The 15760-nt window shown below is 45.9% G+C and overlaps 1 protein-coding gene across 3 annotated transcripts in view; it reads right to left on the minus strand.

Moving 5' to 3' along the window:
* Positions 1-890: 890 nt before the first annotated feature.
* The window catches only part of ARAP3 (ArfGAP with RhoGAP domain, ankyrin repeat and PH domain 3), a 41818-nt gene continuing 26948 nt past the window's right edge, over positions 891-15760 (minus strand). For all 3 annotated transcript variants that reach the window (XM_033154254.1, XM_033154253.1, XM_033154252.1), the window contains exons 21-33: positions 14843-14948; positions 13157-13304; positions 12985-13053; positions 12343-12417; positions 11869-11983; positions 10357-10485; positions 9630-9763; positions 8686-8768; positions 8379-8414; positions 6682-6745; positions 4246-4383; positions 3432-3470; positions 891-2124 (exon numbers count right to left, since the gene is read on the minus strand). In XM_033154254.1, coding sequence (XP_033010145.1) covers positions 1495-2124; positions 3432-3470; positions 4246-4383; positions 6682-6745; positions 8379-8414; positions 8686-8768; positions 9630-9763; positions 10357-10485; positions 11869-11983; positions 12343-12417; positions 12985-13053; positions 13157-13304; positions 14843-14948 — 1766 coding nt within the window. In that variant the 3' untranslated portion in view covers positions 891-1494. The remainder of the gene's footprint in view (positions 2125-3431; positions 3471-4245; positions 4384-6681; positions 6746-8378; positions 8415-8685; positions 8769-9629; positions 9764-10356; positions 10486-11868; positions 11984-12342; positions 12418-12984; positions 13054-13156; positions 13305-14842; positions 14949-15760) is intronic.

The raw sequence follows: 15760 nt of genomic DNA on the forward strand, positions 1-15760 counted from the left end.
TGTTGGAAAGGACTTGTGTTGAATATAAACTAAATGTTATGTTATTTCTTAACACTTGCTATATGTAACCCACGTGTGTTTCTTTCAAACTTTGTCCTCACTCAAATTACCCTGTTACTTCCCTTAATACACTTATTTCCTGCTTTATAATATATTGGGAATTAAATTGTTTATTGAACAGAGATGAGTAGCTGGCTCTGTTTTTGGCTTCACTTTCATAAATATTTAGATTTGATTCCAATGATTTCAAGTTCGCAGCCTGGCTCATAAATGAATCTGGGAGTCAGATTTGATGTTACCATTGGGAAAGCCACAACTAAAAAAAAGCAGTAGGGATGGGTGGTTATTTAAAGCTTCCAGCATTTTCCTGATTTAAAAAACTTCCATGATGCTTTTTGTCCCACAGGGCAAAACCTAGAGATGTGTAGCTGCATGTTTTGCTGCCTAGGGCAAAAAGGGAAGGGGAATTTTCATCAGGAAAACGGCATATTTGAGGTTTCTAATCAGAGGTTGGATGGTCATCTGTTATAGATGCTTTAATTGAGATTCCTGCATAGCAGGGGGTTGGACTAGATGACCATTGGTGCCCCTTCCAATTCTGTGATTCTATGAAGTTCAGATGTCCAGCTGAGAAGAGTGAATTATGTTCTTAACTGCCTCAGGATCCCAAGGGTCAACTGGAATGTGCAGTCTTGAGACATTTCCTCAGAGTTTTACCCAGTCACCATCATCACTTCAGATTTACCACATTCCCTTCACCAATCTTCAAGCAGTTGTGGTTAATTTACTTGTCTCCAATATGGTATGAACAAACCTTTGGCTCCCATATCTACCCTGCACATTAATCAGCTCTGTTCCAGATAACTCAACATAAACAAACTCTCTTGCTCTGTGTTGCACAAAATTCATTTATTCCAACTGGCAGTATGACTATTGCTGGAACTGCTCAGGATTTCCTTACCTTTTCAAGAACATTTATTTCCTGTGCAGGCCTGTCTAAACAGAAATATATGGCCACGCCATCCAAATTTTGCACCATGAACAGCTGAAGTCTGAGACATGTTCAGATTATCACAGGACATACTCAGCCACCTATTTGACTTCTATGATTTCATTCAGGCATTGCACATAGGCAGGCAAGAGTATAATCTTAGCATGAGGACTAGAAAGTTTTAAAAATGAAAGCTGGGGTTCCCAGGAACCTGAATCCTGCACGCAGTACCACATTCTGCATGTGGATATGAGCTGGAGCTGAGGGGGGTACCACCCTTGCCTTAGTAAATCTCAACCCATCTTGCTTTCCAACACGCTTCCTCTCTAGAAATGACTGGGAACTCTAAGGATAAAATAGTTCGAGAGGAGGAGAGGATTTCTTAATGCAACACTTCCAGGCAGGGTATTTGGTTCTACCCATCACAGGCAGAGACGTGATGCAGAGCAGCAGCCTCCCGCGACTCATGTCGTGCTCAGGACTGCACTGAGCCTAGTTCCAGTTTAAGGGATCTCAGTTCTCAGATCCCGTGACGGTTCCAGCTGAGCCTGGGCCCCATCCCGGGAGTTCTGCTTCCCCACTGTGGCAGGTGCCTGGCACTCGTTCTTCCGGAGGATGGCAGAACTCAGCTCCTGCATGAGTTTGTCACTGGTGGACAAGTCTGCCTGGAAGCTTTTCTTCCTGGGGGAACCAGATTGAGGCTCCTCTCCCAATGGAGGTTCTGGAGGGGAGGCAGGTGTCTCTATTGACTGCCCCTGTTCCCAGTCTGGGGCAGGCGGCCCTTGAGGCAACTCGGTCATTCTCTCTACAGCAGCACTTGGGGCCACACTGTGTCCTGGGAGCCTGTCTGGGAGGAGGTCCTTCTCTTCCTCCAGCCTGAGGGTCCTCTCAAAGCAGCATCCTTTTGCCAAGTTGATTCCAGATGCCCTGGGGGCTGGGCAGGGGGGCAGTGAGCTGGATACTGCCTGCTCTGAGCATGGAACTGGCTTCTTGGTTCGGTCCACGGGAGGCAGCAGGGATTGTTGGAGCTCCAGAAAGCCCAGGTCGGCAAAGTTTCCCACTTCCTCATAGACAGGCTCAGACTCAGCGGTCTCCTGCTGCTCCTCTAGTGAATCCTGATGCATTTTCATTGGCTGCGAAGAGTCAAGGCAAAAGGAGGTCATTAATGGATTTGCCATTGCTTGGGCTCGAGGCAGAAAGAAACATTCCACAATTGTTCTGAGCAGGGGTTGCCTGTCCTGTTTTGCCGCCTGAGGCAAAACAGGAAGGTGCCATCTCCACCACAGCTGAGTCTCATTTACTGAGGGTTGTGCAGCGGTTTCCAGCAAAACCTCGCCGGAAGCCACTGTTGCTTCTGCAGTAGTAGTGGCAGCAGGAGCAGGTGGGACACCTATGGGGGCACCGCCCCATGGGGTTCTGCCACTGAGGTGGCTGCCTCAGTCTGCCTCAAGGTTGGGCTGGCCCTGGTTCTGTGATTTTAGGTCTCTGCAGCTTGGACCGAAAACCTAATTGCCTGAGGCTCAGGCCTAGTCTAGTAAGCTACCCAGGACTATGTGTGTACTCACACAAATCCTATAAGTCTGGCCTCCTGCCCTGGTTTGGCTCTGACACAGCAGGTGTGAGTGTCTAATAGGCCTCAACCACAAGTCAAGGCACAGGCCGCCACCCTTCCTTCTCCTCCTTGCCATAGCAGACAACAGTCCTGGGTGAGGCTACAGGCAACTAAGCTCGTCAGTGGCCCACTCTTTGTTTGGCATGCATGGGCAACGTTCAAGTTTTCTGAAAAGGCTCAGGGGAGACAGCTTGGCTATTCTCCATTCTGGGATGGCCCAGATCCAACCGGGTTTCAAAGAGGGAGCGCTTGCCCGCTCCGCAGACATTCTGCAGCACCACGGCCCGGATTCCTCCTTGGCTTGGAGCCGAGATGCATAAAACAGTGAATGAAAATGGATCAGAGGAAGATCAAACCAAAGAATGCACAGAACCTTTGAAGGAAAATACCGATCAAGGTCTGCCAGAACGTGAGAGTGGAATGGTGAAGTGGGAGGCAACAGATGATGAAATGGAGGGGACCTCTTTTCCATTATCGTTTTCTTCCTGCTTTTGCTCTTTCTCTTTTTTCTTTTATCTACTATGTTTTTGCTTTGTTTTTTGTTTGATGTCCTCTTCTCTGGGTTAATGAGGGTACACACAGGAAGGTGATGGCTGGCTGATGAAAAACCCTGTGCGAGAGGCAGAGAAGGGAAGATCTCCCAGGGTGGGAGGCTGGGAGAAGAAGAAAGGGAAGCTCCCAGGTTAGAGCTGGGAGGGTTCACCTTGTTCTATGTGAGACAAGGCTTAAAGATCTACCTCTGAGAAAAAGCTTTGTATTTCCCCCTTCTATTAACAGTGTAAGGGATACAGGATAAGTATGTAATACTGTAAATGCATAGGTACTTACAAAAAACATGGACAATGTCCTTCGTGTGTGCAGGCGGTGCTGCAAACAAGAGGAATAAAAGTGGTCAGATGATGCATTTCACACCACAAGCAGACAAGAAGGAAGAGCAGATTAATCAGTCTTGGTTATGACTTGGAAAGTTTAGCAGGGACCCAGAAATTGGGGTTGTTGGGTTTTATTTTTGTACCATCCTGTTTTTCCTTTGGAGAAAAAGCAAGAGCGGCAATGTATGCCTCATCCTCTTCTCAGTAGGTTCTGCTGTTGCTCTTTCTGGGCATGTAGTTTCCACCTACAATCCAGGGCACCAGAAGAATAAGTCATGAGGAGGCCCTCCAGCCCACAAGGTGAAGGGGTGGTGGTGGTTCTTTGACCAGTTAAGAGATCTGCTCAAGGTGAATACCAATTCAGATTGATTGGCTGAGAAGAGCTTTCTTAGAAGCAATACGTTGGTTGCTTCATTGCCAATTGTTCTGAGACAGAGGCCCTGGCTGGGGAGGTTTACTCATGAGCAAAGACAGTGTTCTTAATAAAGCACATTCAGACATCATGTGGGAATGAATTCCACTTGTAATGAGGAAGTGACTCTCTCATAACTGCGGCTAAACACAGAAATAGATCACCCACCAATTACTCTTCTTGGGCTCTGGCACGGACTGTACCACTTTCTTAGGACATACAACCAGCAGGGGGGGAATGGTGTGTGAAAATGCTTTACATTTGAGCACAGGGATTTTAAAGCTGCGCATGCTTTGCAGCTTGCTCTTGTTTCATGGAACAGCAGGGCTTCAGCAGGAGCTAGGTCATGCAGCCTTACCAAGGTCTGGTTAGCAGAGAGCATGGTGGGATTGGTGCTGTCTCCGCGTAGAGGGATCAGGGGCATGGTGCCAAACTTCTGCTTGGATAGGTCAGAAGACGAGCGGCGACGCAGAATGACCGGGCGGATGCTGTCATGCTAAAGGAAGGGAAGTCAACAACTATTTATTTATATTACCAGTCACAACACGTTCACTGACATCATGCCACCCATGGCAGGCTTCAGTAGGGGCCTGCGTCTGGGCGTTGGGTCAGACATTCCCTACTCCTAGGTAAGGAGCTCTAATGTATACAACAAAAGATGTGCACGAGGGCAGCTGATACCCTGCCTTAATCTGTGCCATTGCTTCAGATGCTTTATCCCAGCCCAGGTCTGACACTGGAAGTGAAGCTGAGTTGTGGAGAAATACATCCAAACATGGCTGCCCCTTCCACATTTCATCTGGCCAGTTGCTACATTTGGAGACTGATTTTAGGAGAGAGCCATCCTTTGATATCTCTTGTTTCAGGCCTGCAAGGTTATTTCACCCTTTTGAGTAGAAGACGCAATGGATATATATTTTTTGTTATTCTAGAAGTGGGTGCTTAGTAACAGATACTAACAGCTTGCAGTGACTACCTGTTGAACCAATGTGGTTCCTTCACAAGAGGCGGGCAACTTATTAAATTAAGTTCGGAAGTTTATTGTTCAAGCCCAAAGGTCATGACCAACTTGCAGCAATAGTATGAATAAAATATTACAGAACATAAATCCATAATATAAACTGGCATCCATGATGAGAGAAGATACCAGAGACACCAACACACTTAAATCTACCTTGATTTCATATTAAACCACTGAATCACCAAAACAACTTAGATAAAATTGCCACATCTCCTTTTTCCTCTCTTTTTTGTAGCCAGTGCATAGAGGACCACTCTCTGGGTTACAAAGCTATTATTGCCACTTAAAAGAAACCAAATCCTTTCTGCTGGGGTGTACTTGGTTGCTTCTGTGAACAAAGGTTTCAGAAAGCGATCTCTTGGGTCTCTATATAAGGGGTAGGCTAACAGAATGAGTGACGTCTTCCACCTGAAGTTGGTCACAAATGCAATCTGTCTGCGTACAGGACCTTGTTATAGTGGCTGTCACTTGGAAATGCAGCACTAACTTATGTGGAATATTTAAAATGCTCAATAAGCCCAGCACCCACCACAATCACACATGCACCTGCTGTCAGAGGCAAAGATGATATTTGGTAGAAAGCTTAGCATGCAAAGTTTGCAGCTCCGTTAATGGTTTGTTATTTGGAACGGAGCTCAAAGATTTTCCCTTTTATCGTTGCAGGCAGAAAATGGCTGCAAAGCAAAAACCTGTTATAAAGCAATAGGCTATTTATGGCACTTCTGATTATTTCTATCTGGGTTTCATCATTAACCCTTTAGCGAACTTCACATTAGTAATGAAAGAGCTGCATCTGTAGGAGGAGGTGGCTGCAAAAGCTCTTTTTTCAGTAAAAGGAAGCATAGCCAATGTACCTCCCCAACACTAAAAAGGCAATTGTTGAAAAAAAGAATAGAAAAGGGGCAACATCACCCTCTCCTTTTCCCTTTTAATTTTCTGGCTTTTCAATGACATCATTGCTATGTGCGCAAGAGTGTGGGTAACAGACACACACAATTTGCCCCATTTCACACTATGCCTTGTAGGAAAGGAAAGCATCCCGCCTGTGCTGGGTGAAAAAGCCACAATTTTTCTTGCCCACCCTCACATTTGCAAAACAGAAGTAGCCATATAGCTAAGAAGGAAGGCATTCATTTTCTGGCCCTCTCATCTCATACATTAAACTCGCTATAGGGTTACTCTTCCTCCTACCACTCTGTTGGTGGAAAGATTCACACTTGTCCAAAGGGACTTTCCCTCCTCTCTTCTCCCTGTAGCCCCCTCATATCTGTTTCAGGACTTCCCCCAAACCTCTGGAGCAAATTTGGGGAGGGTGCTGGGTATGCATGGGGGCAGGAGGAGAGAGGGAAGCCCTGTCATGCAAGCATAAATGATTGCACATTGGATTCTAACCATTTTCTCCAACAATTGCACTGAAAATCTGAAACGACTTGTTCTTGGAGTGAAAACAGGTGAGTTTCACCCGAAGAAAGAATAGTTGAGCTTTTTCCTGAGGGTGACCCATGGCAGATCTCCCATCTGAATATATTTTCAGGTAGGACTGTTGGGTGTTGTCACCACAAGGGCAGATCGCTGCCAGACAAAAGGATGAACGATCCAGGAAACCTCTTTTGTGGAGATGACACCACAAATCAGAACAAAGCGATCACATCAGTGTTACGGTCAGTCACAGATATTTCATTAGCAAACTACTTGAATGCATTTCCCAATGCATAACTTGGACTGAAGGGAACACTGCATGTTCCTGGCTGAGTGCTTTTTTTCATTACACACCTGGGCTTTCAGGATGCTGGTGGTCCAGTCCCACAGGTCGGATTGCCCCATGCATGCTAAATACCTGCGGAACAAACACTCCCTGTTAACTGCCAACATTGGTGACTTTTGTCCCACCCTACTCCCTTGCTCAACAGGCAGTGGTGCATTCCCTGGAGCAGCTAAAGGTGGCTGGTGAAGTTTATCCAGGGAAAGGACTCAAAAGAACATCAAAACGGCCCTGTTGGCTTGGACCAAAGACCTGCATTCTATTTCCACCAATGGCCAGACAGATGCCTTCCTAAGTTCAATGATAGGGCATGGACCATCCACTGTTCTCCCCCCCCCCCCGAATCTCAGGGAGTATGCTGTCCATGGTCAATGGAAGTTTCATTCAGCCATTGCAACTCACATCCACTGAGATGAGGACTGGAGGATTTGAAATTCCCACTTGGAACCTGTGAGGGAAAGGCTTGCTTGCACCTGAATCTCTCCAGGTTTGCCCAGTTCTGCTACAACAGATTCCAAAAGGAGGCAGTGAACAGGAGACCGTCACCTTCCTCGATTCATGTTTCTCTTCTTCCCTAAAGCTGCCTGATGGGCAAGGGAGCTGTGAGCAGTAGCCAGACACAGCTGGTCTTAGCCAGTGAACTGTCCTCACGATGGAAGCAGTCCTTTGGTGCGTCCCCGAGCAATTGCACTCTCAGGCTGAACAGCAGCCTGTAAGAATGTGGGTGGTACAACACCTGCCATATTAATATGGACGTGGGAGGGCATTTGTGGACTATATTCACATTCACACATCAGAGGCAGTCCCTTTGTGATAGGCTGTTTCCACCCTGTCCCACACAGTGCTTGAGATGAGAAAAGCCCTGGGGCAGAGGGAGGCAGGAGAAGTGGGAGGAATAGCTCATCATCTCACGCTGAAAGGACAAAGCAACATAGAATAATAGAATCATAGAGTTGGAAGAGACCACAAGGGCCCTCCCCTGGAATGTGGGGCGGACCGCCCACGCCCCCCCCCCCGTCTCTATGCCCCTGGTTGGAAGAGACCACAAGGGCCATCCAGTCCAACCCCCTGCCAAGCAGGATACACCATGAAAGCATTCCTGACAGATGGCTGTCAAGCCTCCGCTTAAAGACCTCCAAAGAAGGAGACTCCACCACACTCCTTGGCAGCAAATTCCACTGTCGGACAGCTCTTACTGTCAGGAAGTTCTTCCTAATGTTTAGGTGGAATCTTCTTTCTTGTAGTTTGAATCCATTGCTCCGTGTCCGCTTCTCTGGAGCAGCAGAAAACAACCTTTCACCCTCCTCTATATGACATCCTTTGATATATTTGAACATGGCTATCATATCACCCCTTAACCTTCTCTTCTCCAGGCTAAACATACCTAGCTCCCTAAGCTGTTCCTCATAAGGCATTGTTTCCAGGCCTTTGACCATTTTGGTTGCCCTCCTCTGGACACGTTCCAGCTTGTCAGTATCCTTCTTGAACTGTGGTGCCCAGAACTGGACACAGTATTCCAGGTGAGGTCTGACCAGAGCGGAATACAGTGGTACTATTACTTCCCTTGATCTAGATGCTATACTTCTATTGATGCAGCCCAGAATTGCATTGGCTTTTTTAGCTGCTGCATCACACTGTTGACTCATGTCAAGTTTATGGTCTACCATAAGTTTATGGTCATAGAAAGGATCATAGAAAGGATACTCACAGTTGCTGCTTTTCTAGAACCAGAGTGAAACCCCACCTGTAGCAGAGATGGATACAGAGCGAGACAATCACTTGCTGTCGTTCATCTGACGTTATAGTTACATCAGGCGATTGACACCTGTCAAAATTCATAGGGGGCAGCGCTTCCCAAGCTCCCATGTCATATAGGACACCAAGTGCAACTGCTGGCCAAAGTGGCCTTGTAGGCCAGACAAGGAGGTCTGGTGGTTCAAGTCTGGCCTGCAGGCCAGGGGGTCTCCCCCGCAACCCCACTACTGTAAATTAAATGGGATCCTGTATTCACTTACTGTGAAGGGGGCTTCAGCTTTTTTCGAATCCCCATGTAAACCTTGGCCACGTCTAGCATCCATTCCCGCTCTGGCTTAGCACTCTGAGGATAGAGAACCGGAAGGTGCAATCCTCATTCCAAAGGCATAAGACATTATTAGCTTTCCCAAAATATAAAGAAAGGGCAGAACTCTTATCTGCTATTTGGGCTCAATGAACTGGGCAATGGAAGGGGGAGATGCTGCCTTTTTCAGAGAGGTTGGATGGAAAGAGACAAAAAGGGAGTTGGAGAACACAGGGACTCTCTTCTAAAACAGATATTCAGGGCCCTATGGGTATCCTACAGTTTTATGGTTTGGGGCAAAAGGATGGAAGGACCACTCCTTGAAATCGATAATAACAAGAGTCTACCTTTGGAATGAAGGAAGGATTAGTACATTTAGTCCTTGTGAAATACATGGTGCTCTTCAGCTATTGAGATGGTACCAAGCTCTGAAACTTGGTATACCAAGATAATGGCAGCCAAAAATCCAGTAGCCCTCAATTATTGTTAAATTGGTTGGTCACAAAGCAACTTACAACCAAACCTTAAGAGCGATTATTGCTGGTTTGCTTTAATGGTTGCTTTTTGGAAGTTGTCTTGGGCTGCTTTTTACAAGCTAAGGCAGGATGTAACATTTTAAAAGAAGAAGAAGAGTTTGGATTTGATATCCCGCTGTTCACTACCCGAAGGAGTCTCAAAGCGGCTCACATTCTCCTTACCCTTCCTCCCCCACAACAAACACTCTGTGAGGTGAGTGGGGCTGAGAGACTTCAGAGAAGTGTGACTAGCCCAAGGTCACCCAGCAGCTGCATGTGGAGGAGCGGAGACGCGAACCCGGTTCACCAGATTACGAGTATACCGCTCTTAACCACTACACCACACGGGCTCTCATAAACAAATGTATTAGTTGGGTTGTTATACCCGTTTCTCTTTCAGTAAAAGCAACTTGCGGTCCCTGATGACAAAGTAGCGCTCCTGAAACTTGTTCCCCAGGAGTTTGGGCAACTCCTCACGGCACTTCAGCAGACCACATTTGGGGCCCTCGCGTTTAGCACCTGCAAGGAAACAGGAACATTGGCGGAGAGGTTCGGCACTGCTGCCTAACAATGTTCAGGGCAGTGGAATTGTGGAGCCAGCACTCAGAGGCCAAGTAACAGACAAGTCGTGGCTCCTCTCTGCTTTGAGATTCTGTGATGAATCTGAACGAAGCAGCCTTACACTGAGTCAAACCACTGACCCACCAAGCACAGTGCTCCACTTTGACTGGCAGAAGCTCTCCAGGGTCTTGCACAGAGATCGTTCTCATCATTTGCTACCTGAGATCCTTTAACTGGAGAAAGTGAGGGTTGAACCTGGGGACTCTCCTTCTGAGCTACAGCCCCTCCATAAAATAACTTTGTACAAATACCTGGCCAGTACATTATGAACACAGGATGTACTGAATCAAGAGTTCTGGCCCATTGAGACCAGCATTTTTTTCTCTGATTGGCCACAACTCTGCAGAAGTTCAAGCGGAATTTCTCAGTCCTGCTACCCTGGCTAAGAGCCCCAGACTCTACCGCTATATCGCAAAAGTGAGCAGGGGCTGACTTGCTTGTTTCCAGGGCACCAACAAGCTGGGCTACGTGAGAAGGGCATCCTCACTCACCTGTGAAGAGGCAGCTGCCTTCCCTGATGGGAACCTTCTTCACCAGCAAATAAGCAGAGCTGGGTTTGGGCAGCTTACACCACTGCAGGGCCTGCTCCAGGACCTTCTCCTTGGGATGCAGGGGGCGCTCTGAAAAACAAGGGACAGAAAGAGTCCAATGCATGAAGATGATATACAGGTGGTATTTAACCCCTGTTAAACTGGCTAAAATTTACCATGGTCTAAGCAATAAATGTTGGAAATGTAAGCAATCAGAAGGAACTTTTTTTTCATATGTGGTGGTTGTGCCCCAAGGTAAGAGATTTTTGGGAGAACATATACAATGAACTGAAAAAAATCTTTAAATATACTTTTAAGAAAAAACCGGAGGCCTTTTTATTAGGCATTTTAGGAAAAGATATTCTGAAATGTGATAGAAATCTAGTTTTGTATGCTACAACAGCAGCTAGAGTATTAATAGCTAAAAACTGGAAGACCGAAGAATTATCTACTATCGAACAATCGAACTATCGCAGATGAAAATGATGGACTATATGGAGCTTGCAGAAATGACCGGGAGAATCCGCGACCAGAGAGATGACGCGGTGGAAAAAGAATGGGGAAAATTTAAATTGTATTTAAAAAAATATTGTAAAATTTAAAGTTGGAATCTTTGTTTTGAAAATAAGGATAGGCTGTTAAACTAAGGTCGAGTTTAAATGATGTAAATTTAGGAGTGAGGTAAGATGTAGAGATAGAGTTAGAAATTGTTATATTGTTATATTTTTAAGTAAGTGATAAGAGAAGGTTAGAAAATTGTTGTTATTAGAAGTAGATTAGATATTGATTAATTGGGAAGTTACTTAAGATATTTGCAAGGGACGCAGTAGGAGGAGACAGGAGGAAGTCCGATTAAGATGTGAGGAAAATACAGGTTTTTTAAGTGAATAGTTTCTTTTTTCTTGTAATGTTTTTTGTATTTTTTATCTTTTGTTTAATGTAGTTTGTTTGAATAGTTTTTTGTTTTTTGATGTTTTGTTTTAAAATTCTTCAATAAATATTATTAAAAATAAAAAGAAAGAGTCCAATGCATGTCCAGAGACCAGATTCAGGGAGCGGGGAGAGCATTCACCAGAGGGTCAAGGATTTTGTGCAAATTTCATGCATGTGGCATGAAAACCCTAGGAACATATTCTAAAGCTGTAAAGGTAAAGGACCCCTGGCAGTTAAGTCCAGTCACGAACGACTCTGGGGTTGCGGTGCTCATCTTGCTATACTGGCTGAGGGAGCTGACATTTGTCCACAGACAGTTTTTTCCGGGGTCATGTGGCCAGCATGACTAAACCGCTTCTGGCGAAACCAGAAACTGTATTTTAATGTAATTATTGTAAGGCAAGTGGTGGGCTTTTTTAACGTAACTATTTTAATAAACAAATGAAAGAATGCCTTGGACACATCTGTGAAACTCTGAAAAACCTCTACAGCTCTCCTGGCACACAGACCCAACAGAAAGGTATGGCATCATCTGCTTACCTAGTTCCCCATTCTCTAAGACTTCAAAGGTAAGCCAGATGTCCAGGCTGGGCGCCACATTTCGCATCTCCAGCACCTGATTGGACAGCTCTTCTGCTCTCATTACGGGAGACACCTGCGAGGTGATGAGCAAGCAGAGTTCAGTCAGCCAACCCAGAGTCAGGAATGTCGGCATGCGGTCAAGTAAAGGTCTGACGTTGGAACATTACACACAAATCTTCCAATCAGTTAATGCATTTCGGCATAGAGTTGGCCATGAAGTGCAAGGGCATTTCTATGTCTCTGTTAGAGCTGAGAGCCCCTCCATCCTGCCCAGGGGCAGCTCTGTGGTTCTGGCCGCTCCAGTGGATTTCCTCACACAATCAGCCTCTCATGGGCTGATCTCTCCACCTCTGTGAAAAAAGCCAGCGACCTCAGTGCTGTATTACCGAATGACACCAGGGGACGGTGGCTGTTGAGAGGACTGTTGCTCACCTTAAGTGTGACACAGCAGTCAGGGTTCTTCTGCTCTAGGTAAACCTCAAGGATGATATCACCAGCCTGTGAGAGCTGTAGGGAATAAGGTGAGGGGATAATTAATGGTATAAGTTTCTGTTTAGGCTCCTTTGTAAAGGGATACCCTTGAAAATGGTGCAGAATGCAGATGTGAGGGTTCTGAGAGGTACATGGAGAGCAAACCACGCAACACCAGTCCAGCAGAAACTGCACTGGCTGTTGGTTTGTTACCTTGCCCAATTCAAGGTGTAAACTTTGGACTAGAATTGGGGCCCAAACACCTGAAGGAGTGCCTTTCCCAAGATCTGCAGAGTCTGCGGAGGAGACCCTTCTGGTGGTTCAGCCAGTGTGTGTGGGTTGTTGTGTGAGCATGTGGAACAGGGACTTTTCTGCGACAAGATCTTAATGTTCAGCATTTCAGACCATCCCCAAACATTCAGTATTATTTTTACTAGGCTACAGTGAAGATCTGTCTGGAGGGGATGCTAACCACACACAGTCAGGAGCCGTCATGAATCCGCATGGATCCAAGCCCTCGTCTAATGTCTCTTGGGCTGCTGTGGTTGCCTACATATCTGCTGGGCAACATGCCAAAAGGATGAGCAAGCGAAACTGCAATACCTGGACATCCCTCCAGGTAGTAATCAAACTGTTCTCCAGGTCCATCTGCAACACCTGGTCTTCCTCTATCTACAGGGCAGGAGAAGCAATGCAGTTAGTATGGATGCAAAAAGGCAGAGGCCTACTGTGAAGTAACAGGGAGAGCAGCTGGGCGAAGAGGCAAGCGACTCACATTGAAGATAGAAACATAGTTGTCAATCAGTTCCTCCATCACCTTGACTTCATGTTCCCCCGTTCCATCCGTTTGGAAGAGGCTGGGTGCAAAGAGCAGAGCTAGGTTTTTGGTGGTCATCTGGTTGAGGTCGGCACATTTCTGAACCCTGCGATATCAAATGAGAGAATGCCGTGAGTAGCTGCAGGAGTGAGAGGAGGTTCTTCCATGGCCGGCACTCTTCCAAGCAAGGGGCATTCTAGTAGCCATGTTTGCATATATCCACCAATCTCCCCCATGTGCAGATGCGGCCCCCTCTGCTGCTTCCCTTCTGTCTCCTATATGTCTGATGTCCTTCCTCCACAGGTGGATCAGAAGGCTGCATGCAGGATCTTCTTTACTTTGACACTTCCCCATCTCTCCCAACATCTTCCTTGAAGTCTGGAGAACAGTAGGGAATGGAGCATAACTTCCTCAATTTCTCCACTTCCAACATTTGAGTCAAACGGGGGCAGGGGAGACAGGGGATGTTACTCAAAAGGTTAACTGCTTGATAGGACACAAACATATTTTTTTTTTGGGGGGGGGTATTTTTCAGTCCATGCACATTCCCTCCAGCCCTTCAGCTCTCTATATTGGACAAACAGGCCAAACCCTACGCCAAAGGATAAATGGACATAAATCTGATATCAGGAATCACAAGACAGAGAAACCAGTAGGAGAACACTTCAATCTCCCAGGACATTCTATAAAAGATCTCAAAGTAGCTGTCTTAATACAAAGGAATTTCAGAAATAGACTGGAAAGAGAAGTGGCTGAATTGCAACTAATCACCAAACTTAAAACCATGGAGAAACCTGGTCTGAACAAAGACATTGGATTCTTATCTCATTATACATGACAAAGCTATCTTTAGCCATCTCACCCCTTGCCTTTCCCTCTAAGACCAAATTGCAGTCGTTAACAGTCATCAACAGGTTTTCCACACCTATGAGCTGATCACCCATTCCCACCACCCTTCTGAGTAATACTCCTCCCCACTCCCTCACTATATTTAAGGGTCTGGTGACTTCTGTTTCAGTGTATCTGAAGAAGTGTGCATGCACACGAAAGCTCATACCAAGAACAAACTTAGTTGGTCTCTAAGGTGCTACTGGAATGAATTTTTTTATTTTATTTTGTTTTGCATGGATTCTGTTAAGCAACCTTTAAGTGGTTCTCCGTGTCCTGATATCAACAGACCAATGCCACAGCACAGCATTCACTGAAGTTGGTAAGCAGACGCTGGACTGCCAAAGAAGAGCAGTCTGCAGAAGAACTGCGCACTGGATTGGTTTGTTAACGCTTGGAAGAGGGAACTCAACTAGAGAGTTTCCGTGTCCACCACTCTTCCAACCAGGGAAATCCTAGCAGCCTCTGATCTCTCCTCATGCACAACACCATTGTGCGTTGTGGCATCCAGGTGTGTCATCTTTTCTTAGGACTTAAAAGCAACCAGAGCGGTGAAGGGGGAGGGAATTTAGACTGACACTGTGAAACTACAGGAGGGGGGACTTAATCCTTCCTGGCACCATTTCACTGATTTTAAATCCAGGGTCTGAAAGGTGATTTTTTTTTTTTGTTCTAAACAGAACACCTTCCACAGGATCTCTGGGAAGCAAAGAGTGATATTTTTGCGGAGGCCAATGAGGGCGAGTGTCGACTGACCGGTACAGGTGGCCAATGAGAGCAGCCAGGGTCCTGCCATTGAGGCGGGGCAATCGGCTTATCAGCTCCTTGTATCGCTCCAATCTTTGGGACTTCTGGGAGATTGCTGAAAGGAAGCAGCATAGAATTAAACTCTGGTAAACGTACATTCTAAATATTATTTTATGTTCTGTTTTATTACTTTATTTATTATTACATTGATATCCCACCTTCCCTCCAAAAAGCATGTGTGGTTCTATCCCTCCCTGTTTTGTCCTCCAAACAACCCTAAGAGGCAGATTAGCTGCAGGGGCAGAAAACTCCATGGCTGAGTGGAGATTTGAACCCTGGCCTCCCAGGTCAACATGTGCTGCTTCAGATGGTTTTTGATACATTCTTCTGCTTTAATTACATCAATACATACTGGGCTGTATACAAGCAAGAAGAACACCAAAAAAGAAAGGTGCTTTTTCTGGCAATTGGGGAGATCTTTAGTATGCAACAGAGCTTGTCTTCCTGAGCAAATTGGTAGAAGGAATGCTTGGCTATGATATTATTTTTTATGTTTACTCTATTTTCCAAATCAGGTTGTCTGTTTGGCCAATCTAGTTCAGTGTCAACTATTCTGATTGGCACTGGCTTTCTTGGGTGACAAACCCAACTGCAGGTGATATTAACAATGGGATTAGCAATTCTGTTGTTATCCAGATCACAGCATGCAGGGAGGAAAGTTTTCCAGCTGTAGCCACAATCTCTGTGAAAGCCACATATATACCTGCCCAGCATGGCAAGTAGAATTAGGGGGAAAGTTTCCTTTAGAACCAAATGAAGCTTTCCCTCCTAAGGCTTCTTGCTCTCTCTGTGTGTGTAAGAGGTGAATTTCATGGAGACTGCAGCCAGGGGCAAAGACTTAAAGCTCCCCTTCTCTCCTCCCTGCAT

The sequence above is a fragment of the Lacerta agilis genome, chromosome 7, assembly GCF_009819535.1.
Source record: "Lacerta agilis isolate rLacAgi1 chromosome 7, rLacAgi1.pri, whole genome shotgun sequence".
Classification (NCBI taxonomy): Eukaryota; Metazoa; Chordata; class Lepidosauria; order Squamata; family Lacertidae; genus Lacerta; species Lacerta agilis.